Source organism: Rattus rattus, chromosome X (assembly GCF_011064425.1).
Source record: "Rattus rattus isolate New Zealand chromosome X, Rrattus_CSIRO_v1, whole genome shotgun sequence".
NCBI lineage: Eukaryota > Metazoa > Chordata > Mammalia > Rodentia > Muridae > Rattus > Rattus rattus.
The window spans coordinates 30,352,822-30,374,727 of NC_046172.1; the positions used below are offsets into that span (position 1 = coordinate 30,352,822).

General features: G+C 44.0%; 1 protein-coding gene across 1 annotated transcript in view; it reads left to right on the plus strand.

Moving 5' to 3' along the window:
* Positions 1–13,267: 13,267 nt before the first annotated feature.
* The window catches only part of Gpm6b (glycoprotein M6B), a 145,836-nt gene continuing 137,197 nt past the window's right edge, over positions 13,268–21,906 (plus strand). The window contains exon 1 of the mRNA XM_032889586.1: positions 13,268–13,603. Coding sequence (XP_032745477.1) covers positions 13,600–13,603 — 4 coding nt within the window. The 5' untranslated portion in view covers positions 13,268–13,599. The remainder of the gene's footprint in view (positions 13,604–21,906) is intronic.

The window sequence follows — 21,906 nt, forward strand, 5'->3', positions numbered from 1 at the left end:
CCAGCGGAGTCCAAGACAGTCAAGCCCCTCCTATGATGTGGTGAAAGTCACCATTTGACTGAAAACTGGTAGAGTTTCACTTTCTCAAGGCCAGAAGTAGTAGCATTGATGGAGAGCCTGCCTGTGCTAATGGGATCTTGTCTCTAAATATATAAATAATCAATATGCATGCACACACACAGGTTTTGTGTGTGTGTGTGTGCGTGTGTGTGTGTGTGTGTGTGTGAGAGAGAGAGAGAGAGAGAGAGAGAGAGAGAGAGAGAGAGAGAGCACATGATACTCATGCATACACTCTAGTAGGGTGTATCTTGTAATCTTGTGGGGATTAGACAAGGAAACTAAAAAAATAAAGAGAAGAAGAGGAGTAGGAGGAGTAAGAAAAGGGAGATCAAAATGACAGCTTGAGAACAGTGAGTGACAATGATTAAGACAGGAGAACAGCAAGGGGGACAACTGCTGGGAGTGCAAGCCAAGGACACTGTGGGAGTGGAGAATGGCTTGTGAGTAGCTGCTGCCTCCTGCCAAAGAGAGCTGGCTATGCCATGACCCTCATCCCCAACCTGGCATCCCTGTGTATACACGCTATAACCTGGGGAGTGGTGAAGCACTCAGAGACAGTCTGAAAGCACAGAGACAAAGCTCTGGACACAAGCAATAAATGTCAGGCTTAGAACTCATTCCAGACATCAGAATCTTGGTCTTACGATCTAACTTTCATGAAGCGAGAAAAGCGAGAAAAGCACCATTCAATGCTACTAAAAGGAATGGGTGAGAGTGTGTGTGTGTGTGTGTGTGTGTGTGTGTGTGTGTGTGTGTGTGTGTGTGCGTGCGCGTGCATACGTACATGAAGTTTAACTGACACTTCTACCCATTAACATGGAAACATAAACAAGGCGAGAGAAAAGGCTCAGTAGGTAAGGAAGGTTCGCCAAGCCTGACACCCTGAGTTGCTTCCCTGGGATCTACATGCTAGAAGCTGACAACTGACATCCAAAAACTGTCCTCTAAACACACACACACACACACACACACACACACACACACACACACACACACACACACACACACACACAGCCTTTGAAGAAACCATGCCTAGGGCCCCTTCAGGATGACCCCAGCTGCTCAAAATGGGGAGATACTGTAAAGGATGAGGAAACCTGTACCACGAATATATCTATATGAGTATATTATATACTCGCATTCCTAACAACTTTTTAAGAGAGTTGTGGTTCCTCTCCCAGTCTACAGAACACAACACTAGCTCAGATAGGCTCAAGTCATGCACAGTGCCATGATCAGGGCAGTGCCAGAATGGGTTCTGAATAGCTAGCAAGGGGCTTCTGTTAAAGCCTATAGTGTGACACCTGGCTCCACTTCAGCATCCCCCACATCCACACACGGACAGGCCTACTGCATCCCCTGGTGAGCTGTAGGCGAGGTTGGGATTTGTAGCCACCTACGCTCGAAGCTCGCCTCTCTACTAAACCTGTGAACACCTTCCTAGATGAGTGGATTGTGCCAACAGGGTGCCATCACCCACCCTTCTTGGTAGGATCTGATACTTAAGCAGCTACCCCAGCAGCAAGATAATGGACACACATGTCAGGAAGGCAGAAGCCAGCTTCCCACCTGCAAAGAGGTTCAGAAAGCCTACACTCAGAAGACACAGCCAAGGGGACAGCTCTTTCAGAGACGAGCAGGTTTTGTAAGACCTCAGTCTGCTCACGCTACCCACGCAGGGCCCCTTAGCACTGTGCAAAGCAAATGCCTCATAGCTGCACGCCTACATTTTTTTTTCATGGCCCTTTGCTATGGTACAGAGATGTACATGCTCAAAGGTCGATTAGCATTGGCATTTTGTACGATAAGCTTAAATCACAAAACCACTGTTTTCAAACGCATGTGGGGCTGCAGGGAAACACAGGACACAGGCAGGATAATAGGCATGCCATTCAGTGACAAGAAAGAACGCTGTGCTTCATAATTACTTCAGAATCAGTCATCCAACACTACAAAGGGGAAAAAATTAACTGAGATAAAATTCCCTTTTGGGGATGTAATTATGATTATTCTAAAGCCATTATTATTCATTTTACATATTGGGAAATTGCTCCCCAAATATGACCTGTTTGGCAATAGAAAGCTACTTCAATATAATTTGAATAAAGGAGTTTGAGTCTTTATCTCAAATTCAATTGTATTTTAAGGAATCAAAACAAGTATGAGGGTTCTTAGAATTATGAATTGCAATTACCTTGGGTTTTTTTTAAAAGGACTTCATGTTGGCTGACTGGCCCGCTAATGTTTTATCCTTCTGTGTGCTATGCCACAAAACACAAAGGATATTTTGAAAGTCATAAGGAACAGATTGAGTGACAGATTACTTTCTTCTCCCATGAAAAAGTAACACATAATAAAGATAAATAAGTAATGCAAAGAAAGAACAAGATGAACGTGGCTATCATTCTGAAACAGGGGACTGAGTTAAACAGAATGTGGGAAAGAAAATACACAGAGGAGCTATTCTTCATATGGCCAGCCCAATCTTCCAAGGGTGATAAGGCGGAGAGCCTCAGGCTCCCGATGATAAGGCCTGATACTGGGTCTGCCTCCTTAGCTGTCCATCCATCCACTCATCCTTTACTCAATAACCATTCAATGAGAGCCTTACAACAAGAGGAGGCCATGGAGAAAACTCGGCCATCTTTACAGTCAGCTGAAACTAAGCCCCTCTGCTATGACTTGGACATTTGTGACCCCAAATCCAGTGTTGAGATCCTCAGAACACTGGTATTGGAAGCTAACTAGGATCCTTATAACAGGAGAGAGATCCTTAGTCATTTCTACCACATGAAGACCCAGGAAATTCAGAGATGGCTCTCTGTGAACCAGGAACAGCCTCTACCAAGCAACCACTGCTGCCTTGATCCTGAACTTACCAGCCCCCCCGGGACTGTGAGAGCAAAATCTCTATTGTTTATAAGCCGCCCCCCCCCAGACTATGGTAGTTTGTAAAGCAGCTCAAATTGGTCAGGATCACATCTTATTCCTTTCATCTGAGTGCAGAATTGCAAGCCTGTCCGTCATTAGCCCATCCCTGGAAGACTTTGCAGTCACCATCACCATGAACCCTTTGAGCCGAAGTGAAGTAGGAGACCAGGTTGGAGACTGGGGTCTAGAAGACTTTACATGAAGCTGCAAAAGGGACATAGGACAAAACCTGCTGGCAAACAGGATGGCTGGGACATACCCACGCCAGCAGAGACAATTGGCTGGTTACTGGCACAGATGCCAAGGCACTCCGGAGGGTCTGTTTGAAGGTGATTTCCACCTTATTATCTTAAAATGGGCTCCTTGGGTGGAGATTTCAATTGCTAAGGAGACATATGGCACATGAAGTTGTATGTAGAAGGACACTTATGGGAGCACACTGGAGAAAGCCTGTGCTATGCAAGTGACCCCCAAAAGCCCACACTGTGTGACATGAAAGTTTTCCTACAGCATTGATCTTCAAAACTTCCCCCCTTGACATAATGTTCTTTCTTTTCTTAAAATAAAACTTTAATTTTTGTTACATACATAGTAATGAAATGACTGAAAGTGTAGAAATGAAATAAATTTTTATGTGTGAATTTTTGCCTACACATATGTATGTGGAGCATGGACATACCTTGTTCCCACTGGGTCCCCTAGGATTGGACTTACAGAGCCACCATGTGAGTCCTACAGAAGAGCGACAAGTACACTTAGCCACTGAGCCATCTCCTCAGCTCTCAGAATTTTATTTTAATTATGTATATAAGAGCTTGAGGGGGCCCATGGAGTCAAATTCCCTGGAACTGGAGTTGCAGGCAGTTGTGACCTGCCCGACATGGGTGCTGAACACCAAACTCAGGGCCCTGGAAGAGCAATCCCTTTGAGCCATCTCTCCAGCCCTCAGAACTTATTTGCTTTTATTTGTGTGTGCATGTGTGTGTGTGCACTAGCATGCACACACGTCTTGGTCTGTGTGTATACCACTGGTCCATAGAGGCCAGAAGAGGGCATTGGGTCCCTTGGAACTAGAGTTATAGGTAATTGGAAGATGACCAAAGTGAATGCTGGGAAGCAAACTCAAGTCCTCTGCAAGAGCACCAAGTACTCTTAACCAGAAAACTCTGATTCCAGCCCTAGAATGGTATACTCTTTCTTGATAAGTTCTCTCATCTTGCTTGCCACTCTCCATGTGTTTCTATCTGATTCTTTGTTCCTGAAAAAAAAAAAATCTCTGAAAACCCAGAGATGCCACGACATTCCAATATATACTAGCATCAACAGAGAACAAACATTTTCAATAAAGGAAACATATTAGCTGAAAATACCATGTCGACAACTGCAAAAGTAATAAACCTTCATGCATGGCTCCATTTGACTCCGCATCTTCAAATGCTAGGTAAAAAAGAACGTATGTGTTAATGGTATCTCTTTTGCCAATCAAGAATGAGGACACAGGGCTCGCAAGATGGCTCAGCTGGTGAAGGTGCTTGCTGCAGAAGACTGGCAACATGAGTTCCATCACGGAATCTACATAAAGGTCTGAGGAGAGAACTGACTCCATCAAGTTGTCTACTGACCTCTATGAGCACACTGTAACATGTACATGGGCAGGTTCATGCATGCTCTCTCTCTCTCTCTCTCTCTCTCTCTCTCTCTCTCTCTCTCTCTCCACACACACACACACACACACACACACACACACACACACACACACACACCAGAGAGAGAGAGACAGAGAGACAGAGAGACAGAGAGACAGAGAGAGACAGAGAAAAGAGAGAGAGAGAAAGAATAAAATTTGTTTTTGACAGTGTCTCATTACATAGCCCAAACTGGCCTTGAACTCTATTGTACACTAGGCTAACCTGGAAATGACAGAGATCCACCTGTCTCTGCCTCCTGAGTGCTGGGTTAAAGGCAAGCATGTACTGCTTACTCCTCCCCACCCCTGCAATAAATAATTTTGAAAAGGAAAAAATTGACAAAATAAGTTCAAAGGCATTAGGTAAGAATCTCAGGAAAGAAAACTACAAGGGGCTTGCTTAGTCAGTGTTACCAATTTAGTGGGGAGAAGAGGCTGGGCATTGAACCCATGGCCTTATATATGCTAAGAAAGCACTCTGCCACTGATCTGCTGATACTGGTATGTGGGAAAAGAAAGTATGGAGCAGCTCTCGTGACTCCAGTCAACCAGTCATCCATGAGGGCTCCCTCCATGGCTAAATCACGACTCCATCATGAGATGAAACATGCTCTTCTACAAAGCTCTCAATAATGTGCTGCACATTTGCTGAATCCCATGCGGCACTCTTGAGCAATGTGTACAGTGCATATATGAATATTTAGTAGACCTGAGGGTATTTTAAGAGAAAGGGATGGTCCCATAGAATGAGGGCTTGTGAAATCATCACGGCAGCTTGCCACCCACCCTCAACATCAATGCTTTCCTGGATCAAGCTTCTAGAAGGAATAAAGATACCATTCAACTTCCCGTCCCAGCCATCAGGAGGTGGAGAAGCAGAGCAATGAGCAGTTACAGAAAGGAGAAACTATATCAGACGGCCTTGCTAGACCAGCTCTTTGACCTTAATCACAGTGTTCGCCAGGAGACTATGGCCAGACATGGAGTTATGCCATAAACTTCAACTTTGTTGTATCTGTTCCTCTTTCCGAGGTTTGAAAGTGGACCTTGCGTACTTGCATTTCGGAAATTACCCTGCAAACAGGTGCCTTTCCCAGCTGAACAGCTGCACAAGCCTAGAGCTCTGTGTGTGCTAAACAGAGGATGGCCTTTTTCCACAACAGAAATTGTTCTATCTCTGTGGACAATACAGAGAGATGTGTGCCACACACTAAGGACTCCCCAGATGACTAAAAACACCAATGCCCAAAGAATTCTGGTCAACGACTTGAGGTCAAGGCAAAGGAAGAAAGATAGCCAGGAACAGTAGAGAAACATCACTGGGAGTAATAGAAGGAATCGCAAGTATGCTCTATAGAAGGATCGAAATGACAAAGGATTATGTAGACAAGACTGTAGGATATTTTTGACCTGAACAAGAATTTTTAACAACCTGTCTTTTAAGTCTAGATGTATAGCTCATTGGTAAGACATGGGCCTAGCACGCGTGAGGCCTGGAGTGCAATCCCTTGCACCAAAACTAAACATTTTCAAAATTGCATCAACTCAAATGAAGATTAACACTCAGTGAACAAAGACTCGAGGGTATGTTCAAAACTTACAAGATTCGTGGTCATGGGAAGCATACAGTCTACGGAGAGAAACTGACAGGAAAGAAAGAAAATGAAGCTCTGGGAAGATGGTTCAAGTCTGATAACTCAAGTTTGATCCCCGGAATGCAAAAAAAAACCTGCCCTCCAATCTCAATTTGTATGCTGGGGCACATGCACACATATGAGAGTACACACACACACACACACACACACACTACCAACAACAATAAATAGTAATCAGTGAAAATCCTCGGCTGGACAAAGGTGCTTACTCACATGGTAAGAGGGAACCAATTCTCAAAAACTGTCATCTAAGCTGCACATGGTGGTACATTCCTTTAATCCCAGCACTCGAAAAGCACATCTTTGTGAGTTCGAAGCCAGTCTGGTCTACACAGTGAGTTCCAAGATAGCCACAGTTACATAGTGAAACTGTATCTCCAAAAAACAAAAAGAAAAAAGTTATCCTCTAGCCTCCACATATGTGTGCAACAACACACACACACACACACACACACACACACACACACACACACACACACACACACACACCATGACTTTAACAGTTGACTAGTTGGTAAAGGGGTAAGGCTCATGCTTAGTATGAATGGGACACCAAGGTTCTATCCACATCACAGAAAGATGAAAGTGGGGGAGAGAAGAGAGAGACGAAGTTTAAGTATCAGCAAAGAACAAGCCAAACTTGTGACCAGTGAGATAGGAGGAAAGCAGGGACGCCTGGCTCTTGGAGGCTCAGATAAGCAGCTGTTGCAGAAGAATGGAGGGACACAGTGCAAACAGCCTCTCGTGCTCCTGGCAGGCATTTGTGTCCTTGACATGGGCTATTTCAGCAGCAGGGTATGTGCACTAGGCTTACTGGAGGGGACTCCGGAGATGGAGGAGGTGGGGAAAGTGTGTGCAAATGTGGGTGACTTTTCCAAGAGGGTTTCCTAAGAGAATGGTACAGGGGCAACAAACTTCAAATGACCTGATTAAAAGTCGTGATTCATCGTGATTGTTGGGGGGAGGGCGGTAATGGGGGGAGGATGGGGAGGGGAACACCCATAGAGAAGGTGAGGGGGAGGGGCTAGGGGGATGTTGGCCCAGAAACAGGGAAGGGGAATAACAATCAAAATGTAAAAAAGAAATACTCAAGTTAATAAAGATGAAAAAAAAAAAGGAAGAAAAAAGGCGTGATTCATAATAGAGAAAAACAAGCAAGCAAGCAAACAAACAAACAAACAAAACCCACTGGTTATCAGAGGAGCAGAGTCCTAGGGAAGGAAGAAATCAGACTTGAATTTAGAGAATATTTTCTTTACTTTTTTTTTGAGCCAGGGTCTCCTGTAGCCCAGACTGGCCTCCACCTTACTATATACCCAAGAATGACTTTGAATTTCTGCTCCTCCCTGTCCCACCCCACCCCTAAGCTTGAGTTACAGGTATATACCACTGTGCCTGGTTTATGCAGTACCAGAGATCATGGTGTGACAGAGGACAACATATATTAATTACATAGGTACTTAATCCAAAGTAGAATTGTAACCCTGGCAGGGTTAGGACAGTGAAATGCCAATGTGCCAGCCTACAGGTCAGACAGGACTGTAGGGAGCAGGTGTGATGCTCAAGGTAAGTGCCAGATGCAGAGGGAGACCTAACCAGACAGAGTGGTCAGTCCTACACTGGAAGGAAACATTAGGGCTGTAATGCTAGAGCAGGGAGAATTGGGACAGGCAGTAAGAGATGAGGGTCGGCCTGGGCATAGCAAGGAGAACTGAAAATACAGCTTCCTACAAAAATACCTGCGTCCACCACCATGATGGCTGTGAGGAAAAGGACAGAAAAGAGCAAGTACGGGCAAGGAGGTGAAGACGTTAGAGCCTTTCTCTACTGATGATAACATCAAAGGCACTGCTGTTGTCTAAGGCTTTGTGAACTGAGCAAATGATCCAGCAGTTCCAATAGGCTCAAAAGAATTGAAACCAGAGACTTTAACAGCTCTTTGTAGACCAATGTTGAGAGGACTATTGTTTACAGTAGCTGAAAGGTTGATGTCTGAAAGATGAATGGGTCAAGAAAATGTGTGACATTTATACAATGGGAAATATGAAGCCCTATGAGTGGAATGGTGTGTGGGCATATGCCACAGTGTGACAGTAAGCAAAAGAAGTCAAACACAGAGGCCATATGTACCATTTCACCAATATGACACATCCAGAAGGTGACAACAGACTTTCCATACAACAGAAAGTAGGTTAGTAGTGGTTAAGGCATAAGGGAAGGAAGTAATGGGGTAACAACAGCTTAATTGGTGTGTAGTTTGCCCCAGACTGCGAAAGTTCACTGAGCTACTGTTGGCATTTCTACCGCGGTGTAAATATGCTAAGTATCAGAAAGTTCTACCCTGAAATGTCTAATTCTGGCCAGGCATAGTGGCAAATGCCTTTAAGCCCAGCACGTGGGAGACAGAAGCAGGCAGAGCTCTGTGAGTTCGAGGCCATCCTGGTCTACATAGTGAGTTGCTGAATAGCCAGGACTATGTAGAGAGACCCTGACTCAAAAAAAGTACAATTCTATGTTATATGAGTTTTACCATGAGAAAGCAACAGCTAAAAAGAACCAGGAAAACATACTTGTAGAATGTTTCCAGCCTGAGACAAGAGAAAATTCTGTCTTCGCCAGCGAGGGATGGATATACTCTTCAGAGTTCCTTACCTGAAGATGGAATTTGGGCAGGCAGGCAGAGAGGGCTTGCAATAGTCCAACCCAGGATGCTGAGATATTTTTAAAATAATCCTGTAATTCTGTAAATGATAACTGACTTTTATAACAGTCAAAGAAGCTTCTTCCAGCTTGGAATATTTTTTTCCTGGAATGTTAGTCTACATTGTGAGCTGATGTTCTCTCAAAGAAGAACCTGACTCTGAACCTCCAACAAAGGCTGATTGGTTAGAGCTTAAAAGATCGTGGAGCAGCAGGAATATTGCGGGTGAGTTAAGAGCTAAGTTATCTTGGGATCTCCTTAGGTCCCTTAATAGCCTATCCATGTGCTTTATCTAACATCCTCATGACTTTTAGGTGAGATCCTCTTGGAGTGGACAAACATACCCTTGGCTTCCATCAACCTTAAAGCTCAGAATTCCATCAGATAACATCTGGGGCCTGTAGCAGAGAGTTCCCCCTCTTTGCTATAGTAACCAGACCACCTAATGCCCCCTTATACATATTTTAAAAAGTGTCTTGATGCCAGTGAAGTGGTTCATTGGGGAAAGGCACTTTCTGCCAAGCCAGACCACCTACCAGAGTTTGATCCCCAAGATTCACATGGTGGAAGGAGACAGTAACTTCTATGAGTTGTCCTCTACCATGATATGCATGTGCCCACACATGCAAATACACACACACACACACACACACACACACACACACTCACACACATACACACACATACACACACTCACACAAAACATAATAAAAATTAAGTCTCATTTTAAAAATGTCCTAAGACTTTTTTTTACTTTAAAGGATTCTTTTTTTTTTTTTTTTTTTTTTTTTTTTTTTTTAGGCAAGCGCTCTACCACTGATCTAAATCCCCAACCCCCTTTTTTTACTTTAAAAACTTCACAAAACTGGTTTGAGGTATCCGGAAACTGTTCCCTGACCAAGATCATTCATATCTTGTTCCAGAATCAACTGTTTTATGTCCTCTGAAGTGACAGCTGTGTTTTGGGTTTGTTTTTGTTTTGTAACAACATACCAAGTTCATTGTTTCGAGACGACGGGAAGATGTCGAAAGAGATAACTTTCTGTCCTTACAAGTAATAACCTGTGTGCTCATTCATTTTAACTGTTAACTTGACACACCTTAGGATACCAAGGGGAAGGGGAGTTATCTACATCAGCTTGTCCTGTGGGAATGGCCGTGGAGGATTGTCTTGATAGTTAAATAAAGTATGGAGACCTAGCCTGTTGTGGGTAGCACCATTCCTTAGGCAGAGAATCCTCAACAGGACAAAAGAGGAGAAAGCTAGCTAAGAGCGAGCAAGCCAGAACTCCTACATTTGTTCATTCTCTCCTCTTGACTATGGATGAGGTACTTTCCGTTCTGCCTGGACTTCACTGCAGTGATGGCCTGTAACCCAAAATCGTAAACCAAATACATTTTTCTCTCCTAAATTACTTTTTTTGTCATTATAGTTTATCATAGTAACACAAATGGACGGGTTAGTTAAATATGCTTGGAGCTGTATGAATGGTTCCTTTTAAAATTGTATCTGCATATGTGAGGAGACACTGTCAGATTAGCTATAGTCTCTGTCAAGTTAGTCATGGGCTTGGACATTTGTTATCAGTTCCTGATGCACTGCTGCGAACTGTGATCTAACTTCACACATGTGGGAAACTTGGCCATGGTGCAAAACTATAGACTATCACTTGAAAGCTCCTAGCCCTGGAGACAGACATGGCCTAAACTGCCGGATTGAGACGCTCAATACAAACCACATTAAAAATTGTTTGCCAATTTCTATGACTCATAGGAGCAGCGTGAAATGACCTATGTTTTAAAGGCAGAATGTATTTTTAGTCAGCTTTGAAATACAGAGCCCCCAGGCCGTTGTTGCTCATTCTGTGTGTCTGTGTCCTCAGTTCTAACCTCAGACTCTTTAAGACCTGCCCACAGGATGTAACCCTTTCCCCTATTCTCTAAGCCACAGCCCAGCTGGATACCAGACCTAAAAGAGAACCTCAGGATGAACCCCTGAAGAAGGCCTTGCATTTATCCCCTGTACCCCAGACCAGTAGTCCCACAGCTTGGAGACATCTCCAACAGTAGCAGGGTGGACAGGACAGAGACACGCCCTTCTACCTATTTGTAATGCTCAAAACTCCCCAGAGATGGCTAAATTTATGTCTCTGGGGCTTCTAGGGGAGGGAGAAGGAGAGGGAGATGGGGAGAGACTGCTGGGGGCCAGGGTCACAAAACCTATTTTAGTTGAGAAGCGGGGAGCTAACTCAGCAAAAAACTTTCTTCAGCCACGTCCTGAGAGTTGAACAATGGCTGCTTTCCCATTTCTGTTTTGTTGTTTTATTTGCTAGTTTATCTCACCATCTGATAAACATCCTTTTGCATTCATTTTGACTAAGTATCATTATTTACTGAGGCACGAGTTTCAGGAGAGGACTTACTACTAGGTCAGGGGCAATGATAATTTTAAGTTTCTTTATACACACTGCCAAGCAGCTTTCCAGAAAGCCTTGCCCAATTTGTTCACCCACCTGCAGTGTATCTTGCTTTAATTTGTCAAGACTGTGGTTATTTAACATGAGAACATTAGTTTTATTTTAAGGAAGGGAATTCAAACACGCTGGTTAGTCCATCTTCTGTACTGTCTTCCCCAGCTTTTCTTAAGACTTTTGACGTCAGTGGCTTCGTGAAATCAATCCACAACACTTGCAAAGTGAAGGAATGTTTCTAGGATAAGGTGACTTTCCTTTTTAATCATAGCATCCCATTGTAACTACCTCCACTATTTGGACAGCTGTTCTTTCTTTTCTGTGGTCTAAAAAAAAAAAAAATCCAATATGTCATGGTAGCAGACCAAAGTGTTGACTATCATCTCTGTGTACAAAACTTTCCAGCTCTCGGTCCTCAAGTAGCTTTTAGAAGCCCTACAGATACTACAGTATTCTGATTGTGAATGCCCAAATCCTGGTCTGGTGTTTTTTGCTTCCTAGGAGTCGACTGAGATGTAAGAACTAACCAAAGGGCTCTTCCTCCAACCAGGACTTGGTATGAATTCCTCTGTCTTCGCCCAGACCACTGTGTTCTTCACAGGCAGCCTGAGGTAAGCACCTGTGCTTGGATTCCTGCATAAGGATGCACTCAGGGCTCATTCAAAGGGATTACTCTCTGGTAATAGGAAAACTGAAACCTGTGAGATCCCTGCTGCTTTATTAACTGCATGAAGATTGGGGAGGAAAGACTGTTCCCGTGGGATTGTGAAAATGAACCAGTGATCCGCCTAGCACAAATCCCTGTCCTTTTATGTAAAATATTATTAGGCTTTCTAGAGCTCTGCCTTGATACAATCTTTCCTAATCCAATAAATTTCAATAGATGAAATGTTTGCTTCCTCCTCCCTTTCTCAATCCCAAAGCCTCTCTCTTGTGGCTTAAATGTCCCTTAAATGCACTATCTAGTGTTACTGTTTATGTAACCCTCTGTTCAAGTATCATGCTGTATTTCCAGAACCATAAAGGAACACAACATAAAATATTCCCGGCGAACATCAGCCTTAGGAACTGCCAGGGTCTTATGGCTTTTCTAATACTTCTGTTGACAGGAAGATTCTTCTCCTTCTAAAGAAGCAGAAAGAATTTAAATGGCTGACACAGTTAAACCATTAATTCGCTTAAAGGCTCAAGTGCAAGGCCTGAAGAGCCTGGCTGGCATAAATCTGTGGTCTCCAAGAGCTTACCGGGGTGGGCTTCCAAGGATCTAGAGAGCTGATTAACTAACTATAGACACCTCTAGGTCTGATTCCACCCAAGACTGGAGGGGGGCACCTGAGCTCCTCCAAGCTAACTCCAGTTGGTGGTCTCTGAGGGCTTATATCAAGAGGATGAATCACCTGGAGAGGTGTGCGAGCCTTATCCTGGAACCCACCCACAGACGCCCTGAGAAAATAGGCGATTCTAAATGAACACTAGCATTGAAGCCCAATGGCTTAAGTCACACTTGTTAGCTGTAAAAGAGAATTCTGGAATGTAGGTTGAGGCAGATCTGCCCAATCTTTGCAGCAGTGACACCCCCCTTCCTCAGTTTCTTTATCTGCACAATGGGTGGTGGCTAAGACCTCAAGCACCCCCCTCATTGACCATACTAGTTTTCATCTGGGATGTAGATTCACGCCCCCAAAATACTAGAACGCCTCTCTCCTCTTCCTGCACCTACCCCCCACCCCCCTGCGTCTCCAGTTTCCATGCCCCTCACTCCAGGGTCTCAGTGAAAGCTACAAGCTTACAACAGCTCGGTCACCGCCACTGCCCCAGCCTGGCCCTCGCTCCGGGCGCACAAAGCCCCCGGCGCTGACGTCAGGGCCCCTCTCGGCACGGCCGGCCCCCAGTGCAGGCGGAGCTGCGCGGCACTCCCACCCCGGCCAGGAGCGAAGAGCCAAGCGGCCAGCCCAGCTCTGCCCAGCGCAGCCAGCCCGGAGCCCGGCCCCACGCACGTGCCCGCCAGACCTGCAAACTTGTGCCACCGGCTATCCTGCGTCCCCGGGGAGCCCAATCGCCTGGAGCCCGCACCCCTCCCGCCAGTCTCCAACCATGGGTAAGCGATCGCGCTGGCCCCACGCCACCGCCACGGCCACCACCACAGCCACGGCCTCGCGTCCCAGGTCTCGCACAAGGGTGCGCCCCGCCCTACCCCCAGCTCAGGTGGCGCTACCTGAGCCACCTGGGTGACCCATTCCAGACCATTGCGGGGAGGGGAACGGAGGTTGGAGTGGGAGGGGCACCGTGCAGGTGTCCGCTGCCCAGGTACGCCTCTGCTCCATCCCAGCACCTACACTGCACCGTGGCGTGCTAAGCGCAGGGAGCTAGGAGAGCCGGGCCCACGAAGGCAAGCAGGGTCGGGCAGCGCATCCGGACCTGTGGGCTCCTGCTTTATTTCAAGGGGTTGGTAGAGAGTGGCTTCTTGCCCATTTCCTGGGACGATCTCACTGTCACCCGACCTCCCAACCTCGAGTCCAGTCCTATGTCGCCCCGCGATCCTCTAGTTCTCCTGAAATTCAAGGAAACGTATCCGTACCCGCTAAAGCCAGGATCTTTCAAGAATGCTCCTTTCTTGGAACCCAGATCTTTGGAAAGCAGTGAAGTGGGGAGGGATGGGAGGGGACAGGATGAGACACAACAGGAGTCTCTCTTTGTCCCCTGTTCCAACTGCCTAAGTGGGACCCCCGAGCAGATGGAGCTGGTGAGAAGTGGGTTTCCACTTGGGGAATTTGGGGAAACTGTCAACAGTGAAAGACTTCTATGCTCATGGAAGTGAAAATCTTTAACCTGGCTGGAGGTGGGTGTTAGGCGGTGGGAGAATCTCGTCTGTCACCCCCTAACGTGCTGCCATCAGCAACATGTTCCTAAACACACACCATGGGGAGGAAAACTCAAAGTGCCTTGGAAATGAGCCTTGTGCGGCGGCTCTCAGAGCTGTGTCTGAGAAAGGGGTTTCTCTCTGTTTCATTATCTTTCTCTTGTGACAGCTCCAGCCACAGCGCCACGAGGACTAAGAAGTCTCCCTCCCCGCCCCATCCCCCGGAAACATTTCTAATGTGAAAAGAAGTGGGCTTACCCACTAAAGGTTAACAGCCAGGGGAGCTTGGGTGTCACAAGCAAGTCCTCAGTACTTGCCACTACAGTCCCTCCTCTAAGTGGGGGTAGGGTGTGACTTTTTTATTTTTCTGATTAAATTTTGGGGAAGATGGTAAGGACATCCATTTAAGAAAACCGAGAATAACTTTATATTTAAACAATTTTAAAATTTTACTGTGATCAAAATAGAGGAAAATGCATCCCAAAAAGTTAGAGGAAAGCTAGGGTAAGATTCTTCTGGAAAGAGCAGAACTGAGTGGCATTGTAACTCTGGTTTTTACAACTCAGTCTTCCTTTCAAATGAGATTCATACCCAAAAGTCAGATGAGGGTTGTGGGGCAGCTTGTAGCTGCTTTAGCAACTCTGGCTGTCGAAGATAATTGCAGTTTCACAGACTGCAGGATTAAGGAAAGCGCAGTTTTTGCTGATATGAAATTATCTCCGGTGTTGGAACTCCAGACACTGATACTCTGATGTTGAGTTTGAGCACAGAATCAGCACACTAACACCTTCTGCCCAGTAGTATCCGAGGTGCTCTGCTCTTTACTGGGAGGTGGGCTTTGTTTTTAAGTGGGCGTGGAAACAAATATCCAAGCCAAAAGCCTGCTCTCACGGAAGTACCCTGTATCTTGGACAATTACTGGTTCTACATAGCAATTGCCAATTTATGTTAAATTGTGCATACTCCATTGGCTCTGGCAGCAGCCCTGGTTTTAGTTTTGTAGTTTCTGTGAAAAAGTAAGTTCCCTTCATGCCAGAAAGGAGACACACTGACTTCCTTTATGTTTCCAGTAAATATACTATAGGGTCATGAACTGGCTTTGTTTTTCCAGATGTTGTTAATTATTCAATGTACCCTTGTGAATGCACTAATTCAAAGGAGTTAATGCTGGGAAATTTCTGCCCATTGGCCCATTCTCGTGATTCTTATGCACACATCGCTTCTTAACCCTGACATTAGTTACTTCACTGATGATAAAATAGATAAAAATTGTAGAAATAAGAGCCCCTTGGCGTTTGCACTTGAAACCATTTTTTTTTATTTTAAATAAAACAAAAAGTTAAAACAGTGGCTGCTTATACAATTCCAGATTTCCATGCATCTGCAGAGAAAATGAGTTTTTCTTGCCCAGTCAGTTGATTTTCTTTTCTGCTCTGTTTCAGCTACCATTAGTGTCCAATCCATCCATGTTAAGTGTACAAGACAGCGGGTTTTGATAGAGACTTGTGTATCTATTGCTCCTGTCTTTATTCACCCACCCCAAATAAAGCTGTGCCCATTAGCAGTCTTTTCTCATTCTCTCCTCCTTTCAACCCTAGCAACCACTAACCTACTTCCTGTCTCTATGGATTTGCCTCTTCCTGATGTTTCACGTAAACGAAATGAGACAATTAATGCTTGAACTGTATTGAACTATTCGTAACTTGGGTTATTTGGCACAATGAGAAGATGTTGGTGGATGGTTTGTATCAAATACACCACCTAAGTAAGTGCACTGAGACTAATTATTTCTCCAGCTAAAAGGTTCCACATGGCACAACATGGCTTCTCCATAACAGTGTTACTCTATTGTATTTGATGGGAACCCATTGTGGCCAACACAATTTTGATTCTGTCTTTTTCTGCTCATAGGCTGGAAGACATAGTAATTAAACAGACTCAATGCAATAAATTCTCAGAAGACTTTTGTGGAATATGGCTCATGTATCCAGAGAAAAAATGCTGACATTTTGTTAGCTGTGTATGTGAAGAAGTTCAATGTCATGAAACATGGATGCAAATAACTATTTAACTCATTTTACAGTAAGGGAGTGTGTTTCAGTTTAAGACAGGTACTTACTATGTGACCTAGGCTGTTTTCAAACTTATGGGCTCAACTCATCCTCCTGCCTCTGCTTCTGAATAGTTGGAGCCAAAGAATACCACACCAAGTTGATAAGAATTTTTATGATTGTGAAATGAAATCATTTCACTATTGCTTTAAAAATATTCATTTAAGTTACATGTGGTAGCTCATACCTGCAATCTTACCACTTAGGAGATGGAGGCCGGAGGATTTGGGGTTCACAGCCATCTTTGGCTATATACCTACTTTGGAGGTCAGCCTGGACGATATCACCCTGTCTCAAAATAAAGGGGAGAGAAAGAAAAGAAAAGGAAAAGAAAAATCAAAAGGGCCAGTGAGATGACGCAGCTTGTAAAAGTGCTTGTTGGGAAAAATGGCCAATATAAGTAGAAGGGAAGAACTGACTCCCAAGAGTGTCCTCTGACCTGTACAAGCATACTGTGGCAAGCACATGTGCATACACACATACATTCACATAATAACAATAAACAAAATTTTCAGGAAAATCTGAGATGGCTCCGCTGGTAAAAGAGCTCACCATACAAGCCTGATGACCCAAATTTAATTCCATTCACATTAAAAAAATATAAATTTGATGATGTCCATTTGTCATCCCAGAACTTCTTTGAGGTGGGAGGTAGAGAGAGGAGAATTTTCCCAAAGCTCATGGAGCCAGATAAACTATGCCCAGCAAGGCAGAAACAACATGAACGATCTCACCTCAACAAGATGGAAAGAGGAAACCCTCTAGCTTTCACATACATATCTTGGTGTATGAACACGCGCATAGACACACATGGTTTTTTTTTAATTTATTAATGATGTGTCATAAATCATCTGGAGATCTTGATGAAAGGGAAGAGCCCTGACTCAAGCAGACTGGCGCAGCCTTGGTGGCATTTCCAAAAGTCACGCCAGCACTGCTGCTTCTGGCTTTTATGGTTCCAAGTCAGAGAATAAAGGAAAGCCTGGGACATCAGGGACCTGGTCCATGCCTCGGTTTACCCTCAATACTGACTGTGTGATCACTGTAAGATCATTCTTGCCTCTTCAACCTCAGTTTACTAGGAGAAAAAAGATCTATAAAATGACTTCTTTAAATCCGTACAGATCTACAAGTATGTAATTTCGGGGACAAAGATGAGAGAGTAATGTTATGCCTGAGAAACAGGAGCAAACAGCCCCCTAATTGTTTAAGCACTGTTTGGTTCTGTCAAGGCAGCAGCCAGACCTCATTTATAGTTGGGTAAAATGCTGGCACCTTCCATGTGACCGCCTACAGGATGGTGGCTGTTCTCCAAGGCAACTGGTGGAGGGAGCCTTAAGGATGCTTTTTTTTTTTTTTAAACACTTCCAGCTTTGGTGTCTACTCTCTTGTCTTTACAGAGTTCTTCCTGACCCCCACACCCAGGCTGTGCTCCAAAAGGAAGCAGTGTCCCGAAGACCCCTCCACACAACATTTTGTTTTGAAAGTTTGCTTAGGAATTCAGATGGAAGTGGAGACAAAGAGTGGTGTCCTAACGCACAACTGGGCAGGAAATGGTCCCAGCATGTGCTAGGCAGCCTCCTTCTGAGACTAAATGTCTAGCGAGGAGCCCACCCGGAGCCTTAAAGAGGCTCTATTCAAAACAGACTGAAATTCTGAGTAAACCTCAAAACAAGTCCACCAAGGACTGTTTGTGACAAACAAGAAGTAATCGATTCTTTACTATATTTTTGTTCTAACAGTAGCTGTGGCCAAACCACTTGGCCTCCTCAGGGCATTTTAGAAGACAGTGACATCCGGTATCAAGTAGTTGGTTGCTTTATTGGAAATGCCAAAGTGAAATCCTATAAGGTACCATTTCCGTGTCCTAAATGTATTCGCTATCTTTATTCGTTGATCTGCTAAGTTTCTGGTGGATAGTCAAGGTCTTTCTTTGACCAAGAAATCCCAATTGGGATTGGGGTCCATTGAAGTTTACCATACATGAATCATAGCCAATGACTGGCTTCGAACGACCAGTTTGAGATATTTTTAAAGTAAAATGAGACATGAAGCCACAGGACACTGGTCTTTGCATAATCCTTTCACATCACTCACCCCATAAAACTTTAATAGTTTATTGCCATTAATTATTTTGGCAACTATTTTCTAAGTGACTCATTTTGGATAAGACTTTGCAAAGCAATGGACTTGGTTTGAAAATAAAGCAAACTTCCTTTGGGAGCTCATATTTCACTCGTTTATGCAATGTTGAATCGATTTGCATAATTATGATAACAAATCCAACTATGAATGCCTTTTGGGACAAAGACAATGAACTCTTCTTAAGTCCACAAAGGGATAAGAGAAGTAATAATTATGCTCTGGAGAAGAACGCAGTTTCATGGGCAGTAGTAAGTATGGTTTAGAAAAAGAATAGAGGATGCATGTTGTCTTAGTTACATTGTTGAGTTGCTATGATAAAATGCCCTGACAAAAGCAACTTGAGGGCGGGCGAAAGGGTTTATTTGGCTCCCAGTTTGAAGGTACAATGCATATAACAAGGAAGCCAAGCAAAAGCATCTGAGGCTGCTGATCACAGTCCGACCACAGGCGGCAGAATGATGAGTGCAGCTACTCAGCCCACTTGCCTTTTCAATGAATACCGCACTCACAAGTAAGGTGGGTCTTCCGACGTCAAGTAACTTCATTCAGCTATTCCTTCACAGACAGGCACAGAGCTAACCTACACCAGTTAATCCCTCACAGGAGTGCCTGGGGGGGTGAGGAGCTTGCGTCCTAGGTGAGTCAAGATCTTGTCAAATTAATAATATTGACTATCATACACGGCAATGAATTGAGGGGGTTATGTTGTATGAATGATGTTGGTCAGAACATTTCTATTATATTTAAGGGCCATATTCATTCTTTGGATAATGGTAACATGATTGTACATGGTCATTGTGGTCTGACACATTGGTGTATTTGTTAATAATATGCCTCCCGTGCTGTTCAAAGAACCAATTCTTTCAAATGCAGAGATTCTCCTATACATTGTTGCTACTCAGTGTCCATTTGAATGAGCAGCGTATTTTATGAGCTCCAGAAACCACTTGTTAGAAAAAAAATATGAACTGTATAAGATGTATTTTTCCTATGGTGTGCTTATAATAGACATACCTGGATTTAAGGTATGCAAGATCTTTACAAACTATGATAAACCATAGTTGACTAAATAGTGCAAATAGCATAGTTTAGTACAATTAATATGTGTATCACACTATCTCATGGAGTGACAGAATTTTAGCACTAGAAAGCACCTTCAAACTAATTCCATCACTTTAGGTATGCATAGACCCAAAGAAGCATTTATACGATAGTTTGAATGTTCCTCTGTTCCTCTGTTGTTGCTGTTGATCTCTTCCTCATCTTCCTCCTCCTCCTCCTCCTCCTGCTCCTCCTGCTCCTCCTCCTCCTCTTCCTCTGCCTTTAGCTTTTCCTCTCATAAGGTTAGCTTTTCCTCTCTCTGGGGAAAAAATAACTTCTCCTTGTCAAATTTTTGAAGTTTAGGGAAACTAGTGAAATACTTTGCTTCACCGAAATCTCTCATTTTATTGAGAATTAAAAGCCACCAAAAGTTCTGCTTTTCCATTCTCAACATTAAGGTTAGATCAGCATGAGCCACAGTACTGTGCAATGAGCATGTGCGGGATGAACCCAAAGCCTCTTTCTTCCCATTAGTACCTACTAAAGGAATGGAGGAGACCTGCCTAGATGCACTGAGGACTTGTTATGTGTCTTGAAGCAAAAATTGGATAAGCATAGACTATCCTCATATATCCAACCATTTTATAAAAACCCAATGGACAAGGTCTTGTAGGAAAGAGAAAATGAATATTTAAGGGGGTGTCTGAGACAGATCCTGTATGCAGATAGGAAAAGCAGGTGCCATAACAAAGGCAGTTTTGTGGATATCTTAAGGAAATGAAAATGGTCAGATTTGAAGGAGTCGGGAGAGATGAGGCCAGTCTGTACAGTGTCATGCCTGGAAGGAAATTAGCCATTACTCTGTTACCCGTAGAGAATCATGAAGGTATTTTAAGCAGGTAAGTGACAGCTTAAGGAACGCGGCAGTCTCCCCAAGTGAGTAAAACAATAACCATGAAAGCTGAACATGGCAAGGCATGCCTATAATCCTAGCTACTTGGCAAGTGGAGGCAGAGGCAGGAGGATTGCAAGTTGAGGGACCATTTGGGCTACAAAGGCAGTTTAAGGCCAGCCTCAGTTAAAGGCCAGTCCAGAAAACTTAAGAGAGAGTTTGTCTCAAAGTTGTTGTTGCTGCTGCTGCTGTTTTGATGAGGAAAGGGGATGGAGAAATAGCTCAATCAGTAAAGTGTTTGCCCTGCAAAACCATTTCCTCAGAACCCATGTGAAAGAGCTGGGCATGAGCCCAAGGCTGGAAAGGTGAAAGCAGGTGGATTCTTGAGCCTTACTGGCCAAACAATCTAGGCAAATGATTGTCTTTTTTTAAAAAAAACCCCAACAGTAGACAGTACCTGAGGAATGACACTGAGGTGTCCTCTGGCTTCAACATACATGTACACACATGAACTGGCTTACATGTGCTCCTACACACACACACACACACACACACACACACACACACACACACACAGAGAGAGAGAGAGAGAGAGAGAGAGAGAGAGAGAGAGAGAGAGAGAGAGTTTTTAATAGAAAAAAATAAAAGAAATTTATATACCTCAGGGTTCCATTATTAAATTCTCTATGTAACAATGGAGTCCGGGCGAAGAGGCTATTAAAATAAGAAAACAAAACTATAAAAGGCTCCACTAACAGAGACCCTTAGTATCTGGTTGTAAAATTCCAAATAAAGACCTAGGCAGCGTTCTGAAAAGACGGAGACTCTGTCTCTCTGTGAGGCTTCTAGTGAAAGCTTGCACTAAAGGTGTCCTGAGGGAAAGGCTGGAAAAGATCTGGGCTACCCTTGCTGGAGAGGGAGGACTCAGTAAGGGTTATCAGTGAGAGGCTAAAGAAGCCCACTGGACATAGGAAGAAGTAGGTGTGGCAGAGACTAGCAAACAAATTTTGGGGGCCAGTGAGATGGCTCAGCAGATGAAGGGGCTTGCAGCCAAGCCTAGCAATCTGAATTTGATTTCTAGAACCCACATGGTTTGAGACTGACTACCTCGAGTCTCATCTGACCTCTGCACACTCAGCATAACATGTATATGTGCATGCAAGCACAATAAATAAGGGTAATAAAAAAATGTTAAAAAGGAAAAGACGATTTAGTGGGCTGACAGAGATCCATATAGGAGTAACCCATTTTCATTTATCAGAAATGAGCACAAATCTATTATCTCCTCCCTTTTATGAACACAGAACACAGTGTAAGTGTTCTGAGATGGAAAAAGATGAGTGACTTCAATG